Source organism: Danio aesculapii, chromosome 20 (assembly GCF_903798145.1).
Source record: "Danio aesculapii chromosome 20, fDanAes4.1, whole genome shotgun sequence".
In the NCBI taxonomy this organism is placed as follows: Eukaryota; Metazoa; Chordata; class Actinopteri; order Cypriniformes; family Danionidae; genus Danio; species Danio aesculapii.
In genome coordinates this window covers 39,740,396-39,760,497 of record NC_079454.1, presented here as the reverse complement: position 1 = coordinate 39,760,497, position 20,102 = coordinate 39,740,396, and the positions used below count along the sequence as shown (strand labels likewise).

At 37.6% G+C, this 20,102-nt stretch overlaps 2 protein-coding genes across 2 annotated transcripts in view; both read right to left on the bottom strand.

Moving 5' to 3' along the window:
* uts1 (urotensin 1) overlaps positions 1–1,885 on the bottom strand; it is a 2,954-nt gene extending 1,069 nt beyond the window's left edge. The window contains exons 1-2 of the mRNA XM_056445587.1: positions 1,797–1,885; positions 1–678 (exon numbers count right to left, since the gene is read on the bottom strand). The exon at positions 1–678 is cut by the window's left edge and continues 1,069 nt beyond it. Of these exons, the coding sequence (XP_056301562.1) occupies positions 243–656 (414 nt within the window). The 5' untranslated portion in view covers positions 657–678; positions 1,797–1,885 and the 3' untranslated portion in view covers positions 1–242. The remainder of the gene's footprint in view (positions 679–1,796) is intronic.
* Positions 1,886–9,438: 7,553 nt separating this feature from the next.
* The window catches only part of mpv17 (mitochondrial inner membrane protein MPV17), a 46,683-nt gene continuing 36,019 nt past the window's right edge, over positions 9,439–20,102 (bottom strand). The window contains exons 6-8 of the mRNA XM_056445529.1: positions 11,700–11,732; positions 11,571–11,623; positions 9,439–9,603 (exon numbers count right to left, since the gene is read on the bottom strand). Coding sequence (XP_056301504.1) covers positions 9,534–9,603; positions 11,571–11,623; positions 11,700–11,732 — 156 coding nt within the window. The 3' untranslated portion in view covers positions 9,439–9,533. The remainder of the gene's footprint in view (positions 9,604–11,570; positions 11,624–11,699; positions 11,733–20,102) is intronic.

The following is a 20,102-nucleotide window of genomic DNA, read 5'->3' as shown; positions in this document are numbered from 1 at the left end:
ACTTTTCACTTAAAGGTTCTTTGTGGAACCAAAATAAAAAGGTACTTCTACGGCCTCGCTGTGGAAACCTATTTATTTTTAAGAGTGAATGTTCTTTGCTGAACCAAAGGTGCTGCAAAGAACCACTGAAGAGCCTTTATTTATAAGAGTGTAGATGTCGGATGCGTTAGCGACAGTTTAGGGATGTGAAAAAGAGTGCATTGAGCTTGTTCTTAACTCGCCGATTGAACGTGGCGTTTCAGCTACTTCCCAACCTCGTCGAGGTATTTGCGATTCAGTTCCGCCTGTTCCCTTTGGTTCTCGATCCGCGCCATTTCGATCATGTTTCTGAGCAGGTGGAAGGTGAGGTCGATGGAGATCGGAGGGTCGTCGTTCCGTTTGGAAAACTCCGAGAGCTCCTCCAAACTGTTGTCCTGCTGGGGAGCGGGGATCTGCGGGAGGTGAAGAGCTGCTTTCTGCGCGCTCCGCTGTAAATACTGCAGGAGCTTCTCTCCCATCAGGACAGACATAGCGTCTGCTCCTCCTCCTGGCCGGCCGAGCAGCAGGTCGTCAAGCTGGTTGTGGAGACTGCTGAGATCGCGGGGTCGGCAGGAGCTCAGCGGGATGTGGCTCAGTAAGACTGAAGTGATGAGCAGGACCAAAGGGACGGGCTTCATGCTGGACACGGTCGCGCACTTCCTGAGGGGAGAACGCACAGTTGTTACTCCTGTAGCGCGCTCCGAAGAGAAAGTTTAGTACTGAGCTTCCACTGAAGAAGACTTGGTGTAAATTACAGCATTTAAGACTAAAAAGTTATTTTGAGTTGTTTTTATTTTGTATTTTAATTCAAGAGTTTAAAAAAGAAAGTTCAAATTTTATTTCTATGTAAAAACATGCTCATAAAATTGAGAGTATTCAAGTATGTGTGTGTGTGTATATATATATATATATATATATATATATATATATATATATATATATATATATATATATATATATATATATATATATATATATATATTAGTATGGATTTTAAATTTCAAGACTGAGAATGTTAAAGAACATCATGTGTCTAGGCTATACTTATAGAATAATTCATAATTAAATATTTATTAATTACACAACTTAGCTTATTGTAGTAAATCGAAAAGTTCTAAAAATAACAAGTGTAAGATGATGAAATTATTATTATTATTATTATTTTTTGGAGTAAATCGAGTAAAGAAATGAAAAATAGATGACAATATTAGCATCATAAGACCAGTTAGGCCTATATACCAAAAACTTTGATCGGGTTTGCTTAGTCAGTAATAAACTGCTATTACAAGTAAAAACAAAATCGATATTTGTAGGTATATGTTGTTATTTTTGTATACGTTAGTAAATATTGATTTTAATATACAAATTCCTAAAACATATAGTTAAAAATGTAGTTCCTTATATTGTAAACAAAAATGGATGCAACGGTACTTATACATAGACCTTTTAGTAATGTAAAATACAGTTTAAAACAACCTGGACTCGTTTATAAAGCAAATATAGGCTATATTAGCCTATACAGCCTAAAATTAATTGCTGAAATTAAACGAATTATTACTGGTCCACACTTTAAATATCAGGATGTTTCTACATTTAGATACACAATGACTGCATTAATTGGAGTTAAATAGTTTCTTTTAAAAACAAACTGATTTTACAAGAAATCCGTCACATTTCCTCCTGACTAGTCAATACATTAGGCTACAGTTTTGTACAGTTCATAAGGTACAAAACTAAAATTAAAACAATAAATTGAAACAAGTCATAAGGAAACTTACTCTGTCGTCTTCTGTTGCTTGAAAAGTAGCGGTGAGGAAGCGTGTTTGCGGACAGACTGATGGAGCTACTGGAGCCCAATGGTTTTATACATCACACCGCGCTCCTCTGACGTCAGCCCGCTGCATAAACCGCCCGTAAATGAGGCATTTCTCAAGTCAAAAGAAGAGTGGAGGAGAGCAAAGCTGCTGGAGGTCCGAAAGACGAGCTCTGACGATTCCCAGAGTTTTCACACCCTTAATATCATCTCGAGGCTTTTGCAAAGTCATCAACTCTGAAAGGACGCAAAGTAGTAGAAAACAGCTGATGATTTTGACGCTCTTTTGGCTGTTAGTGCACTTGTTGTTTTTGAAGTGCACCTGGTGAAAGTGCGCTGAGGAGCTGATCTGGTGTCGTGATGAGTTTCTGCTCGGCTGCTCATTAAAGAGGAGCAGAAGCGCGCGACGGGGACGCGGGAGACGCAGACTCTGTCCAAGGTGCTGAAACTACAGCCAGACCTCTCTGCAGACATGGGAACTATTTAGAGATCACTTGGCAATCATTTTCTCTGGATTTATGATTGCGTTGGAGTAAAAAAAAACCATATTCTGCTTTATTCTGTAAACATCTGATGACATTTTCATATTAAAAATAAAAATGTAACTGTGATTTTTTTTATTTTTTATTTTTTTTATAATTATTTAGACAACAGTGTTCCAATGTTTAAGAGTTAAGAAATCAATATTTGGTAGTGTAACTGATTTTCATTCACACACATACACACAAAAAAATTGTGGCTTGTTCAAACTAATGTGTAGGGGAGACCGGGGATGATTGTAACAATTTTTCTTTTAGGCAAAGTACCCACATTTGTCTACTACAAACGTCCACACTTTAAATTTCCTAAACTATATCACAGAATTTGCCAATGATGACAAATACAAAGTGGTCATTTGTTACATCTTACCCCACTATAAGGTAGGTTGTAACATACTGGGGTAAGTTGTAACAGGTAGGCAAAATCCACAAAAACTAAGCGTACTACAAGTGATATGCCACAACAACAATTTTACTGTAAATAAATGACTGCAACAGTTAAATATATGTGAATATTGGAAGTGTATGTGCATATTGTGTGTGTTTGTGTGTGCATGTCTGTATGTGCACATTCATATGTATGTGTGTGTAAGTGTTTGCATACATTCAAAACTTGTTTCAACCCGCCACTGTCACCCATTGTTTAGCTAGCTGTATTAGCATGGTGCTTTGAAATTAGCAGGTCGATACACCATTCCTTACTAGAGAAACTACAATTTGACTTGATATAACTCATACAACATCATCTACAATGGCAGAGGTACTAAACAAAATATTATCTTGTTATTTTTTTTTTACTTTCTTACCTCAGAATCTGATTTTCTGTTGAAGCTTCAGATGAGATTGCAAGACTGACTGGAAAACCTCCATGTGCGATTGTTAAGTTAACCTGAGGAAACTGAAAATGTTACATGACCCCTATCTTAACTATACCCGGTCTCCCATATATATATATATATATATATATATATATAAACTAATACATATAAATACACATATATACATACATACACACACACACACATACATACACATATACATAGGACATTTAAGAACTTTATAACAAGGGACATGGCAAACAATAACCAAGATTAACAATACTGTGTCATGAATTAAAATGCTTTCTGACTGTAAACTCCAGGCTGTCTGAGCGAAATGTGTTCGGCGGGCAGATGCAGAGGTTTAGTCATTGTTGAGTATTGTTTCTGGCTTTCCGTCAGTTCCCCAGAGTGACGAAACATTAGCTGAACACTGAGATATATTTATATAAGCAGGACACACTGTCCAAAGAAAACTAAACACTTCTTTACCTCCTTTACCACCTAGTCTAGTATTTAAATGTCACTTTAAGCTGTATAGAAGTGTCTTGAAAATGATCTAGTTAAATATTATTTACTGTCATCATGGCAAAGATCAAATAAATCAGTTATTAGAAATGAGTTATAAAAACTATTATGTTTAGAAATGTGTTGAGAAAAAATCTCTCTGTTAAACTGAAATTTGGGAAAAAAAAATAAACAGGGGGCTAATAATTCAGGGGGGCTAATAATTCTGATTCAACTGTAGACGCTGAACAAATCTGATACATCTTAGAGTAAATTTTCATTTTTAGATGAACTATCCCTTTATTTACTCAAGTGGTACTAAACCTTTGTGTGTCTTTCTTCTGTTGAACCCCAAAATTCAACCCAATATTTCAAAGCTGAAAACCGGTAACCATTGGCTTACAGAATAGGAAAAACAAATACTGTGGAAGTCAATGGTTAGCTGTTTTCAGCTTTCTTCAAAATATCTTCTTTTGTGTTCAACAGAAGAAATGAACTCAAATAGGTTTGTAATAAGTGGAGGGTGAGCAAGGCTGGACTTAGTCATTTGGGAGTCCTAAGCAATGCCAAGTATGGGGCCCTTATTGAAACTCAAAACACTCTTTTTCATTCATTCATTTCTTTTCAGCTTAGTCCCTTTATTAATCTGGGGTCGCCGCAGCAGAATGAACCACCAACTTATCCAGCATATGTTTTATGCCCTTCCAGCTGCAACCCATCACTGTTTCCTAGTGGGTTCATTTCACTAGCGGTTCATTCCACTGTAGCGACCCCTGAAATAGAGACTAAACTGAAAGAAAATGAATGAATATTTCTTTAATTTGTCATTTGAATGACATTTTGGCCAAAATATGTATTATATAAACAATGTAATAAAATGCCCTTAACGTCTGTAACTTAAGGTGACCACAAAAAGACTAACATTTACCATCAAAACAAAGATAAGATAAACAAATCGGTAACACTTTACAATGTTAGTTAATGTATTCCCTTCCCTAACATCAACAAACAATGAACAATACATTTATTACAGTATTTATTCATGTTTGTCAACATTAGTTATTGAAAATGCAGTCGTTCATCGTTATAGTTCATGTTAGCTCACAGTGCATTAGCTAATCTTAAGAAGCTTGAGTTCATTCATTCATTCATTTTCTTTTCGGCACAGTCCCTTTATTAATCAGGTGTTGCCACAGCAGAATGAACTGCCAACTTATCCAGCATATGTTTTACGCAGCGGATGCCCCTCCAGCTGCAACCCTTCACTGGGAAACACCCATACACTCTTATTCTCTCACACACACACACACTACAGATAATTTAGCTTTCTGTGACAATTTAGCATTCTGTGCAAGTGTTCTTCATGTTAGTAAATTCATTAACTAACGAAACCTTATTGTAAAGTGATACGCATTAATCAAATACGCATTCTTTACTGAAACTATAAATACAATAGCATTAATAGCTTAATTAAAGGTCTGAATCACATTATTGTCAGTGTTGACATGATTGGTGCCAGTGTTGGGGAAAGTTACTTTAGAAAGTAATGCATTACAACATTGAGTTACTCCACAAAAAAGTAACTAGTTGCATTATTTGGTAATGCGTTTTTATTACCTGCCTGAGGCTTGATCTCTTTTTAGAACTTGATTTTTTTATTTCTTTTTTTATAGAGGAGCTCTGCAATTAACAACACACTGTATAATCTCCACCTATATTTACCTTTTAAAAAACTTCTTAAAAAGCTTTTTTTAAGAACTTCCTGACCCCAGAGCTCTACATGCCGTATAAACAGATTATTGAAAGTTTGAAGCAATGTGGTTTTGTACTATTTGTCTTAAAGGTGCTGTATGAAAGTTTTTGAGTCTTCTAAAGCATAAAAATGCCATAATACGTTTGCAGATATTTAAGAAACAGGCCAAGTGAACATTCTTGTTTATCTGAAAAACACTGCTGAAGTCAGTTATTCTGCTTTGAAAATGTGCGTTACGTGCCAGAACGGCTGTTTTTGTTTTGGTCGTTTAACCCAATGCCAGTTTAGCCAATTATATTGCAGCACCCCCGGTTGCCTTGATGGAAAACCGCATTTTTCATTCATTTAGTCAGAAAGGCTATGAAAGTATGCGTCCTTGACCGAAATGCGGACTCTTGCTAAATGGCAGATGGCGTGACATCACGATTGACGCTATTATCCTGACTATAGTGTCCTTCGCTGTGCGCGGGCAATCTCCACTGCCAAGCTAACCCGCATCATCACTGACCTGATGCCTACAATTGGACATTGGAAATGTCCTTGGGGTCTCCAATCTCCAGCTTACCTGGCTCAATTATGGACGATATTCGATGCCACGAATTATGAGGAGGTGGCTCAGGTTCATTCAGTTTCATGTCGTCTTGGCGCAAGCAGCCAGCTCTGGATTGATGTCATCGCACGGGCCATATATGAACATCCACACTTTCTGTGGGTTCTCATATGCAGAATTGATCCTGACCAGTGGGATATTGCTGGAAGGGCCATTCGGCGTGTGGGAAACAACCCATATTATGGGTACCGTTGCGATCTTACTGACGTGCCTTCAACTCAATTTCGACACCTCGCAGCAGGCTTCTGATCGCTTTAGGTGACAGAACCTTGGAAAGGTACCAGGGGTTCGGGGAAGACCGGTTGAGAGCTGGCATATGGCGTCGAATGATCGTAGATGGGAGGGGGCGGACATTCAGCGGCCGATGACGGAGGAAGAGGTGAGTCACTATGCTGCAATGGTGGCTCTGGGGCAAAGTATCCGGCTAACATCTGAGTACTCGCCAGGATAGATGGACATCCCGACCATCCCCAAAAAAGACCCTGAGGTGGAGGACCTGGTCATCACGGAGGGCACGGCCCAGACGACGATGATGATGATGACAACGATGGCGATGAGCCATCATGATGATGCACCCAGTGCAGATTGGCCCAACAATCAGGAATTTTATGACTGTTATGTGGGAGGAGAGCAAGTGAATGAGGCGGGTACGGGTCAAAAGCAAGCCTGGCTTGTAGTTCATGATCGAACTCAACTGGGAGCAGCCGCCAGGGGAACTCCAAGCTGGGAGGAGGCCGTACTGAGAAAAGAGATCAAATCGGGTCAAGCCCAGGCCACCCTACGTGCTAGAACTCCAGAGCCAAGTGCGAAAGCTGTAGATGACGAGGTATTTGTTGCATCTCCAGCACAACCTCTACCTCAGCAGTCTGTGCCACAGGCCAGTACACCTCAATCAAATCTAATTTAATGATAGTTTCATAATTGTTTGCCGGCAGCTAGCTCTCTGCAACTCTCACATGGTTGCCTACTGAAGCTAAGCAGGTCTGCGCCCGGTCAGTACCTAGATGGGGGACCACATGGGAAAGCTAGGTTGCTGCCGGAAGTGGTGTTAGTGAGGCCAGCAGGGAGCGCCCAACCTGTGGTCTGTGTAGGTCCTAATGCTCCAATATAGTGACGGGGACTCTCTACTGCTTAGTAAGTGCAGTCTTTCTGATGAGATGTTAAACGGAGGTCCTGACTCTCTGTTGTCATTAAAAATCCCAGGATGTCCTTCGAAAAAGAGTAGGGCATCCTGGCCAAAACTAGCCTCTGTCCATCATGGCCTCCTAACCCTCCCCATATCATAATTGGCTTAATCACTCGGTCTCCTCTCCACCAATCAGCTGGTGTATGGTGTGCGGTCTGGCGCAAAATGGCTGCTGTCGTGTCATCCTGGTGGATGCTGCACACTGGTGGTGGATGATGTGTAAAAGCGCTTTGAGTGCCCAGAAAAGCACTATATAAATGTAATGACCTATTATTATTATTATTATTATTATTATTCAGTAGTATGGCAATAAATGTCATTCAAACCCACATTTAACACTGAATAAAGCACATAAGGTGTACCTGAGGTGATCATTGTCAAGTTTCTGTTGTTCAGCTGCGAGAAATAGAAGCCCTTTCTAATATATCAATTCCAGGTGTTGGTTAGAACAAAAACTCCTATTAATATGGAAAATATTCCTTCTATCACGTGGTGTTGCTTTTATATAGAACACAATTTAAAGAGCCCATATTATGGGTTTTTAAAAATGCCCTTCCATATAGTGTGTCACACAGCTCTAAGTGAAGTGAAATGTCCAGCTAAGGCCTAAATCTGTAAGTGTACAGTGTTTAAAACTGTTGATTCATCTATAAAGGAGTCGACTCATAGTGCTTCAAACAGGTCGTCTTGATAACGAGTCATTAGGTGTTTCGTGATGACGCGGCCACGAAACAATTAGTTGCGCGCGCAAACCCGGGAGATTTGAAACCTGCGGCCCCGCCCACTAACACAGAAAAAAAGCAACACACACACACAGACACCGGTCGAATGAAGTCACGCTGTGCAGATGGATATGATTGACAGTCTAATCAAAGATGAAACCTCAGCAATATAGCCCAGCCTTGAGCAGTTCTGAGTGCTTCTGGAAACTACATGCTTACAAAGAAGACTTCATCGGTTTGTTAAAGGAAGGATCAGTAAAGACTGTCAGAACATGGATCAGTGCATCATGGATCAGTTTCTTCCCCCATTTCACAAGTGTAAGTACGTGCGATTAAAACTGTTGCCTCGTTTACTCTAGTTTGCAAATTATGTATTTAGTTGTTTTGTTACTTGTAACCGCGTGTACTGTATCAGGTTAACTCTTTATTTTTTCATATCGCGTGTAAAGCCACGTTGAAAACGTGACGCGTGCCGCTTTGTTTACGAATCGTCAGCTGTCTACACACATGCAACAGTCAAGTTTCAAAATATTTCAGCTCAGGTTCAAGGGAGGTGTCTAAATTGCACCCAGCAAGCTGAACTGGCGCTCTAGGCGTGTGTGTTGTGTTCTCTGGGGAGGAATGTAATGTTTGTAATGCGCCGCCCTCAACGCGATAGTGAAAATGAAAGGGACCCGTTAGTTAAGTGAGGACCGGGTCGCGGTTGAAATTGAAGAGGGGGGGGGGGGGGGTATTATTCGCGGATATAACTGTGGACGCGGGTGGTGAGGGAGGTGTCGCCGACGCCTCTATGGACGCGCCGGCCCTGTGTGTGTGTGTGTGTGTGTGTGAAAAGAGCAGGTTAGACTGTGATGGGCTAGGAGATCTCCTCGCCAGTTCTTGGACTTTTTGCTTGATAAAATAGTAAGTCGTCTGTATTTACATTCACCCACTGGCAGCCAAAATCCACTATGAAGCGTGTATGCACTGTGACTTTTATATTGTTGATTATCTGCTGGGCGTTTCACTCTGTCTCGTGCTGAAGCCTGTCAGTGTTGTCGACCAATCGCAGCAGGCTGTCATCAGTCCAATTAGCGCAGATTAGCTTCGTGCTGAGGACGGGTTTGGGAACAAATAAATCGCTGAAGGATTCATATGGGAGTCGCTGGGATAATTAGGTAAAAATAAATGCAGATTATAAGACCATCAAAGTGTTTTTTGACCTTGCATGCATATTAGACTGTTGTTGGAGACCCTTACAACCTAAATATGACCCTATTTCATGTATAATATGGGCTTTTTAAATCAGCCTTTAGGGGTCGATCGAGACTCAAAATAATTTTCAAAAAAGTAACTCAAATATTACTACTTTTTTTTTTTTTTTTTAAAGTAATACGTTACTTAGAAAAGTAATATTATTACGTAACTCGCGTTACTTGTAATGAGTTACCCCAAAACTGATTAGTGCAAACTCCATATGAGCTTTGTGCAGCTGTGTAAAACTTCATTTATTCGGTTTTGTTTTAGATGATCATAAAAAACCTAAAACAAAACAAAAGTGAGGTAGTGTAAATTCTCTGACATCTCTTCACATCTTGTTGGCTTTCCAGGAGAGGTAAGAGTTCCAGAAAACAGCCACAATCTGAACTACAGCCAACCTGAAACACACAAACATCAACATACAAGGCAGTCAAAACTTTTATTGACATTGTCCTAAAACTATTGAACAACACCCATTCTTGTCTTAGGACCATTTTGAAAAACGTTTTTGATCCACTTCAAATGTTGACTACTGTATATTACTGCAGTGCAAATCACCTTTTTATTTGTGAAAGAATGAAGATATCATGTCTAATGCCTCAATTGTAGTCTTGAGCAAGTTCTCTTTCAGGAAAACTGTACATTTACTGTATATTTAAAGTGTTGATATGTATAAAGCACTTTGACTCTTGTTCTTAAAAGGTGCTATAGAAATCAATTTGGCTGACCATTTACTCTCATTCATTTCTGACTCAGTTCATTGTTTCTTAATCGTCTTCATAAATGTAATCTACTTTAACTAAAAGTATGAATTATTGTGCAAAATATGCACTACCTAACAAAGCTCGTCACCTATCCAAGTATTATAAACCACAAATAATTACTTGACTTCTAGTTGATCATTTGGTATCAGAAGTGGCTCTTATGAAAGGCAAAGGTCTCTAGATTTTTTTTAATTATGATTTTTAATTATTTAATTACGACAGTAAGGTCTGACATTACTTAGACAAAAGTCTTGTCACTTCATAATGTATGAAATAATGTACAGTACAGATTATAAAGTCATGGTGCAGTGGAAAAAGAATGAATATTGTGTATGACTCCCATGAGCTTGGAGGACTGCATCCATACATCTCTGCAATGACTCAAATAACTTATTAATAAAGTCATCTGGAATGGCAAAGAAAGCATTCTTGCAGGACTTCTAGAGTTCAGCAAGATTCTTTGGATTTATCTTCAATGCCTCCTCCATCTTACCCCTGACATGCTCAATAATGTTCATATCTGGTGACTGGGCTGGCCAATCCTGGAGCACCTTGACCTTCTTTGCTTACAGGACCTTTGATGTGGAGGCTGAACTATGAGAAGCAGCGCTATCCTGCTGAAGAATTTGCCCTCTCCTGTGGTTTGCAATGTAATGGGCAGCACAAATGTCTTGATACCTCAGGCTGTTGATGTTGCCATCCACACTGCAGATCTCTCGACCGCCCCCATACTGAATGTAACCCCGAACCATAATTTTTGCTTACCCAAACTTGATTTCTGTGAGAATCTTGGGTCCATGCGGGTTCCAATAGGTCTTCTACAGTATTTGTAATGATTGTGATGCAGTTTAACAGATGATTCATTGGAAAAAATCTTTTCCATATGATCAACTAGAAGTCAAGTTATTATTTGTTGCTCTTACGATTGGGGTCGACGACAAGACTTTTGTCAGGTAGCGTATTTATATTTTGTTAATCTGATTCTCTGAATTAAATAATTCAGAACGGTTGAAGGTAAGTGCATTTAATGTAATAAATTGCATAAAAATGAAATGTAATCCCTTTTTTTGCAGAAAAGTAAACTAATTACACCCAACACTGCTGACTATTTGTTTATTAATGGCTACTTTCTTTAGGAAGAAAAAAACAATTTCTGCAAATCTCCACTTTGGTCTTTCAAAAACCGTAGACCTTTTACAATCTGAAAAGGCATAATAGAGGCACCTTAAAACAACACACACACACAAAGGAACAAAAATTGAGAGAGTTTTCAGATGATACATAAAAACAGATAAAAATATGAGTAGAGTCTAATTCCATTGTGGGAATTGAGGTGCCAGAAATACATAACATCAGACAACACACAAAAAAACACTAAATTCCCAAATCAAACGCTAATTAAAACTATTCCAAAATCTTTTCTTTCCTTCGTTTGAATTGCTTTGATAATGCTGTACAATGTTTGTGACACAGGTTCTGTTCTCTTGCCAGTGACGCTCTTAAATCTCCGGCACTGTTGGATTAATGCCCTGCTGCAATGGCATTAGCATTAGCAATCACCACTTGACTTTTTGAGGCTAAAAAGGGTGGTTTAAATTTACCTGTGATGGAGAGGGATGAAATAAAAATTGGCGATCTGCACCGGAGGCCAAAGCTGGAGAAATGAAACAACAGATTAAACAGAACCCGAAAAGAAAGCATCAAATACAGAAGAAAAAGATAACACTTACATAGTAATTGGAGATCAATGCATCTGTGTAGTCCTATTGTAAGATGGAAAAAGCATAGTAAATATATATGATATGACAAAATCACTGATTATTATTATATAGTTTAAGTCTTGTCAACTATCCACTGTGGCAGAACACAACATACTGTTAATTCAGAAACAAGTCATAGTTTTTAATGAATCATTAGAGGTGCATTAAATTCCAGTTTAGATGCAACTTCTTAAAATGTTAAAGCAAAATGTAAAAAGAAATATCTAACAAATCATCATTCAAACATTTTTCTTACAACTCGAGTGACTTTTTTCCTCTCAAAACTGCAACATACACTCAGAACTGTAAGAAAAATCTCTGAATTATGATTTTATATCTATTTATTTTTATTTTCTCGCCAAGAATTTGCATCTCCGTTGGAATATTTCTCTCAAACATTTGTTAAAAATATATATTATTTCTTTTGTAGAACATATATAAAAATCCATCAGATACATTTTTAGAACACAAAATGGAAGTCTTGATTAAAATTACAATCTAATAACAATATAATGAAATTAATTTCATATGCAGAAAAACATTTTTATTTATTTTTTTTATTACATCACAGAGTATGTGAATTTTTATATTATTTTATATTAATATTACTTCAGTGATTCAAATAAATGTGAAAATAAAATTTCAAATTATAATTTTATGAAATATATATTAATATTAAATACTGAATTATTTATTAGGAAATATTTTAAAAAGAAAAAAATTCAAAGGGGGCTAATAATTCTGACTTCAACTGTATGTATGTATGTATATATATATATATATATATATATATATATATATATATATATATATATATATATATATATATATATATATATATATATATATATATATACATACATACATATCTATATATATATACATACATATCTATATATTTATTTATTTATTTATTTTAAACAACAGAAAAGGTTGTCAAACTGTATAGAACTCTTCTGTTTTGCCATTAATTGTATAATTTTCTCTATTTGAATAAACTGCAACGTCCAATGAAAGTAGTTGGGCGGAGAAGGTTTTCTCCAGTTCAGTAGTAGAATTCTTTTAGCAATTATTAAGAAATATTTAAAGAAGCAATTATTAAATAAAAATTGATGCCCAAAAAAAAACTAATTCTGGACAAAGTCAAAAGGTATGATAAAGGGTAAGATTATATGCTTGTCGGCATCTGTCACAAATCTGACAGTTTAACTTTTGTCCAATGAATTCTTGAATCAACACAATTCTTAAGTGTTTTTTGGAACAACTTAATTGTTTATGTTTAATCCACTTAAACTTGTAAAAACAAGGAGGTTAACTTAATTGATTTGTGTTGGGACTAAATAAAGGAGCTGTATGGAACCCAGCATTTTTTACAGTGTTGCATGTTTTTGAATATGTCTGACAGGATGTTCTAGTCTATAAATAATTCTTCTACTTAAAGGACATTTTAATGTATGTCATTGTAAATCAAACATGGCATCTATTTGTTACTTGAAAAAACAATCTAATTATACAGAAAACAGCTGTAAATGAAGTATATACATTAGACTATGCGCAAATAAATCAGCGATTAAACTAAAAGGATTGAAGTAGACTATTTTTCGCCCTCATCGTGCAGAGCTTCTGTTCCAGACACAAAAGAGCTTGTTACCTGTTCATTCATGCTTTCATCATGTCAGGACTAATGAGTGTGCTACCTAAAGCCTAAAGCGCTCCGCTCAGGCAGAGACGCAGCACGCTCCCCTTAAAGAGCTGTAAAAACACAAGTCAAGTGCTGCATATAAAACTCAAGTCATCTGGAACACGAGAGCCATCTCTTCAAAGGTCATCCCAGTGAGATTGAGTGTGTAAAAGAAGCCTGTATTAGAAACTTGTGCTTTTTCTGTTTGTACTCTTTGCCTTAACAGTTTCTAATTAAACAGGAACAAGGCAATCGGCCACCTGGGGTGAAAGTACTGCGGGCGACACGTCATCATATTGTTTCTCCCCCCGAGTTTTTACGTCACAGGAGAACAGAGAGTGCTCTTTTTCTTGTTTTGAAAGTGCAAACACATGAATACAACAGGAATGCTAATATTCTGCATCTTTAGAAGTGAGCGGCATCAAAGAGTAGCCGATTTCTTTTAATGTCCTGGAAACTAGGCACAATTTACCCTTTTTGCAGGCAGTTTGATTGACAGGTGATCCGGCCAATCATAACGCTGATATTCTGTGCCGCTATCACTGCTTGCAATTTCTTCAACAAGCAGAAGAGTCAACTCAGATTAACCAGGTATGGTAGAGTAACACTAGTGATTACCATAGGAATTGGTGACTCGTATAGGACTTACAATGCAGACAGCATATACCCAAGAAAAACTGGGCATATGATTGGATCTTTTCCTGAAACGTAGAGGATTGAATGAAATGGATAAATTTGTGTGGATGCTGACCTCACCATTGACTCAACGACTCGAAATGCGAGTACTCAGAGAATTAAGTTCTTTTTTTTCAGAGAGAGAGAACAGTGTAAACAATTAGGACATTTCATGCATCTACAACATTTCATATATGCATGCTAAATGTAGCTTTAGGAGCACTTTGTTGAAAGATAGCAATGATGTTATAGGACCATTTTGCCACATTGATTCTGAAACCCATATCACATGTTAACACATGCAGTTCAGGAGTTTCCAGCATATTTAGGCTCTCTTGATTATAATTAATTTTGGAGATGAAGAAATGGAGCATTTTCAATAAGGTTCTTGAACGACGGGTGCTCGAGTCCTCAATTCACTCAAGTCTTGTTACTTCATTATGGCACTCATCTTTCTGTTATTGCAGCAGGTTATGAAGTGCCAAACGGCTCATGATGTGAACAATAATGAGCGGATGAGCTGTTGGTTGTAATCTTGGTTTTTCTACGAGCTACTTAACCTATCTATCCAATATCAACACTTCTCTCCACACACACTTCATGACGATGTTGCACTTGGTGAATTTGTTGAAGGAGGAGCAAGTGGTCAGTGGGGAGATGGCATTTACTTATCAGAGTTTACACAGTAAAAAAAATATTAAATGATCAATTATTCATTGCAAACAGCATGTGTTTTTATGTTACTTTGAATTATTAAAAGAGGTTAAAGGGATAGTTCACCCAGAAATTTTAAATTAGTTATCATTTACACTCCCTCGGGTGGTTCCAAACCTTTTTTTCTGTTCTATATATATATCTATAGTAGGAAAAGCAAATACTACAGAAATCAATGCTTACCAGTGTTTAGAAATCTTCAAAATATCCTCCTTTGTGTTAAACAGAAAGAAGAAACTCTTAAAATTTGGAAGTGGAGGGTGAGTAATGTAGTTAGAAGTGGAGGGTGACTATATGATGACAGATTTATAATATTATAATAGTTATAATAGATATAATAGTTAACCAAATTGATATATATTATGCTTAATGTAAAGTAAATTGAAGTTACTTGTATAGTCAATTTGGTTAACTATTTTTCCACAGCAAAGCCCCCCCCCCACCCCCCGTATTTTGTTTTTCATATATTTATAGTAGTCTGCTACTGTTACTACTGATACTCTGTGTCCTGTCCTTTTATTGTCTTTTCCTGCATATTGATATTTATGGATGAGTTGAGTGTGATAGTGTTTTGTTGGGTTTTAAAGTATTATTATAGATACAGTATCATTTCTTGGTGAATTTTCTTTAGAAATGTAGTAAATTTCATATGTATTCGACACTTATATTTGTTATGTATTGATTATTTGCTTTATATTTTCAGGTAGAATATTTTACCTGTAGTCCAGTGACTACAGATGCAAAATAGCCTTTTGGCTAGTTCTGGCACATTGGATATTTCTGTATTATTAATGTGCATTTCCCCGTTAAATAAACCCAAACTATTTTTAAAATAAAAGGAATAGTTTGTCTCAACCATTTAGGGGAATTGGGAGAAATAAGTATTGAAGACGTCAACATTTTTGTCAGAAATAATAATAAATAAATCCTTATATGCAAAAAAACACACAAATCTAATTAGTTTATAAATTAAGTTATGCTAAATAAAATGAAATGACGCAGGAAAAAAGTATTGAACACATGAAGAAAGGGTGGTGTAAAAAGGCAGTGAAAGCCCAGACAGGAGCTGAAATCTCTCATTAGGTCTTCAGCAATGCTCTCCCCTTCGTCAGTGTTAATTAATATTCGCTGCTTCAGTCCAACATCTACATTAGCATGATGATGAAGATGAAATCAGGGTGAACATTTCAGCAAGACAATGATCCAAAACACAGCCAAGGAATCTCTCAAATGCGTTCTGAGAAAAAAAAAAATAAATAAATAAAGCTGTAGAATGGCCCAGCCAATCACCTGACTTGAATCCAATAGAAAATACAAAATAAAGATCAGATTTGATAGATGAGACCCACAGAACCATACAACACAATCTCACGGCAATTCGTAACTTTTTGATTTAGTGGCTAATTCGTACGATCTAATTCGTACAATTTAGTACGATTTGCTCATCCGCCAATGACGGTTAGGTTAAGGGGTGGGGTTAGGTGCCACGCCTCCTTTTTAAAATCGTACAATTTCGTACGACTGAACTCGTACAAATTCGTACGAATTAGCCACTAAACTGTCAAAATGTAAAATACTTACGTTTTCTCGTGAGATCAGGCTGAACCATAAGATTTTTACACTCTGTTGAAGTCTGTGAACAAACTCACACCTGAGCAATGCATGTGTCTTCATCCTCCATTTGAGAGGCGTCTTTAAGCTGCCAACACCAAAAAAGCCTTTTATATAAAGTATTAAATTCATTTCAGTAATTCAGTACTTTCTCCTAGTGTCATTTCAATGTTATTAAACATAATTAATTTCAGATTTTTCCTTTGTTTTAGTTTTATGTTTGTACTGTTTGGGTTTTTACCAAAATCTGGTTCAATTCCATGTCAACAGCTCCTTTAATAATATTATTATCAGAAAAAAAAAATGTTCGTGTTTAATATTTTTCCCCCACTGTATATGGACTAATTTACCTGTAATTACAGTTTAAAATGACATTAAACAAAAATAAAGACAAACAAAAGAATGAAGAATAAAGGCAAAGGTATATAAATGGAATAAAATCTCTCAGAAATCGAGAAATTTGAAAAAGACAGAAAAAATAATACAAAAAAATGGAAGAACATTTTTTTAAAAAGCAGTCATCATCAGATCATTCAGTTTCCCTGGAGACTAGCTCTGGTTTAAGAGCCTCAGACATGATCAGGACATCCACTGTCCAATTCACAGCTCAATCCCGACCTGAGATCAAACCCATGACCTTTTTATTACTCCAACCCAGCCTTAACCATTAACCAGCGCCTAATGAGCATCACAGAGCTGCCAGTCCAGCTGATTACCTCAGATTTAAAGGCCACAACAGCTCTCTCTTACTCAAAAACCTACACAGTCATTCAACACGCAACACCATGCACACCAGTTTAAATAACCATCAGCCATCCTGATGAAACCCAAACCAGTCCTTTTAATAACCAACAGCCAGCAGACATGTTTGAATGGATCAGAGTGATATTCTTTTGTTCAGTGTTTTAAGTGATTGGCTTTCAGCTGGCATTGTGTTTGCACAGGCTGTTTGGGTTAATGAGCGCATTTATCATTAGCTTTCTGTCCTTTCTGACATTTAGGTGACTGACCTTTGAGTCTCATTTTAACTCCGACACCTTCGCCACATAAATAATTGATGGTCCTCACTCAGAGACAATGCTGCGTCAAGCGTTGCTCCTACGAGCCCATGAGTCACTGCTCTCTCTTCATCCCTTCATCCTCCAACCAGCGGAAACTCTCCATAATTACACCGTGCCAATATGAGGGTCACAGGACAGAGAGCAGGTGTGAGAGACAGGGCTTTCAGGTTTTTGGATGAGATTTTTGAATATAGGTATAGCGGGCATGAGATACTGTATGAAAGTAAATCAGTGGCAAACCTTGAGAGCTTGCTATTTAAATGTTAGAACTTGTGAATGTGATGATAATATTTACACTTAGGGGGAGACGTGGTGGTGCAGTAGGTAGTGCTGTCGCCTCACAGCAAGAAGGTCGCTGGTTCGACCCTCGGGGATCAGTTAGCGTTTCTGTATGGAGTTTGCATATTTTCCCCGCTTTCGCATGGGTTTCCTCCAGGTGCTCCTGTTTCCCCCACAGTACAGGTGAAATGGGTATAGGCTAAATTGTCCTTAGTTTATGAGTGTGTATGGATGTTTCCCAGAGATGGGTTGCAGCTGGAAGCGCATAAAACAAGTGTTGGATAAGTTGGCGGTTCATTCCACTGTGGCGACCCCGCATTAATAAAGGGACTAAGCCGAAAAGAAAATAAATAAATGAATGAATATTTACACTCACCGGCCACTTTATTAGGTACACCTGTCCAACTGCTCGTTTATGCAAATTTCTAATCAGCCAATCACATGGCAGCAACCCAATGCATTTAGGCATGTAGACATGGTCAAGACGATCTGCTGCTGTTCAAACCGAGCATCAGAAGGGGAAGGAAAGGTGATTTAAGTGACTTTGAACGTGGCATGGTTGATGGTGCCAGACGGGCTGGTCTGAGTATTTCAGAAACTAATGATCTACTGGGATTTTCACACAAAACCATCTCTAGAGTTTATAGAGAATTGTCAGAAAAGGAGAAAATATCTAGTGAGCGGCAGTTCTGTGGGCCCAAATGCCTTGTTGAAATCAGAGGTCAGATGAGAATGGCTAGACTGGTTCAAGCTGACAGAAAGGCAACAGTAACTCAAATAACCACTCGTTACAACCGAGGTATGCAGAAGAGATCTCTGAAAGCACAACACGTCCAACCTTGAGGCGGATGGGCTACAGCAGCAGAAGACCACAGGGGGTGCCATTCCTGTTAGCTAAAAAAAGGAAACTGAGGCTGCAATTCACACAGGCTCATCAAAACTGGACAATGGAAGATTGGAAAAACGTTGCCTGCTCTGATGAGTCTCAATTTCGGCTGCAACATACAGATGGGTCAGAATTTAGCATCAACATCCTGAAAGCATGCATCCATTCTGGCTTGTATTAACAAGCTAGTGGTGGTGTAATGGTGTGGGGGATATTTTCTTGGCACACTTTGGGCCCATTAATACCAATTGAGCATCGTGTCAACGCCACAGCCTGCCTGAGTACTGTTGCTGACCATGTCCATCCTATTATGACCACAGTGTACCCATCTACTGATGGCTACTTCCAGCAGGATAACGCACTATGTCATAAAGCATGAATCATCTCAGACTGGTTACTTGAACATGAGTACACTGTACTCAAATGACCTCCACAGTCACCAGATCTCTATCCAATAGAGCACCTTTGGGATGTGGTTGAATAGAAGATTCACATCATTAATGTGCAGCCGACAAATCTGCAGCAACTGTGTGATCATGTTATCATGTCAATATGGACCAAAATCTCTGAGAAATATTTCCAGTACCTTGTTGAATCTATGCCACAAAGGATTAAAGCAGTTATAAAGTGTTATAAAGTGGCCAGTGAGTGTATATGTGCAGGTTGAAGTTTACACACACAGCTTTGATGTGAACAGCTGAATCTCTCGACTTGCACACACAGACAATAATCAAAACACTTGTGTTTTGAATCTGAAGTTGCAGATTAATAGTTGTATGTATTTATAAAATCTCATTCACAAATACAAAATGTAATTTACCAGAGCACCTTTTATTGCAGTTTCATTGTACAACCACAAGTCAGCACTCACAACCTCTCAGATTTGGCAGTATAAGTTCAAATTCTTTTAAATTTTTACATTTTACAATATTTCTGTTGCAAAACTAACTTGTGTACTTGTAGATGTATTTGGAGTTTTATTGGCCGATAACAATGGGTGCAAAATAATCATTTGTATGATTATTTTTTAAATATTATTATTTTGTTTAGTAAGAGAATGCTGGGATGAGACTCTCTTTAATGCCTAAAAAATTTGAATCACTGCCTTAGAAAAGTGTAGCATGTGCTTGAGCATAGTATTTAATTGTCAATGGCTACATGCAACCGGTAACACACACACAAAAATGAAGGCAAATCAAAATAATTACCTGTTACTTTAGACTATACTGTAGCTATGTTTCAATTCACCTATTTGTATGCGTCTTTTGGAATACTGCATGAAAAAGGCTTAATGGAAATGCCAAACTGCGCATACATTTTTAAAATCCACATTATGCACACAACTGAGCAGGAGATACTTTTTTTCATATAGAAAAAAAAGCAAGACCAGAATTACAGATCATATGAAATCAAAAATGGTGTGACAGGATGGCATTAATGGACAAATCAATGGGCTAAGCACATTA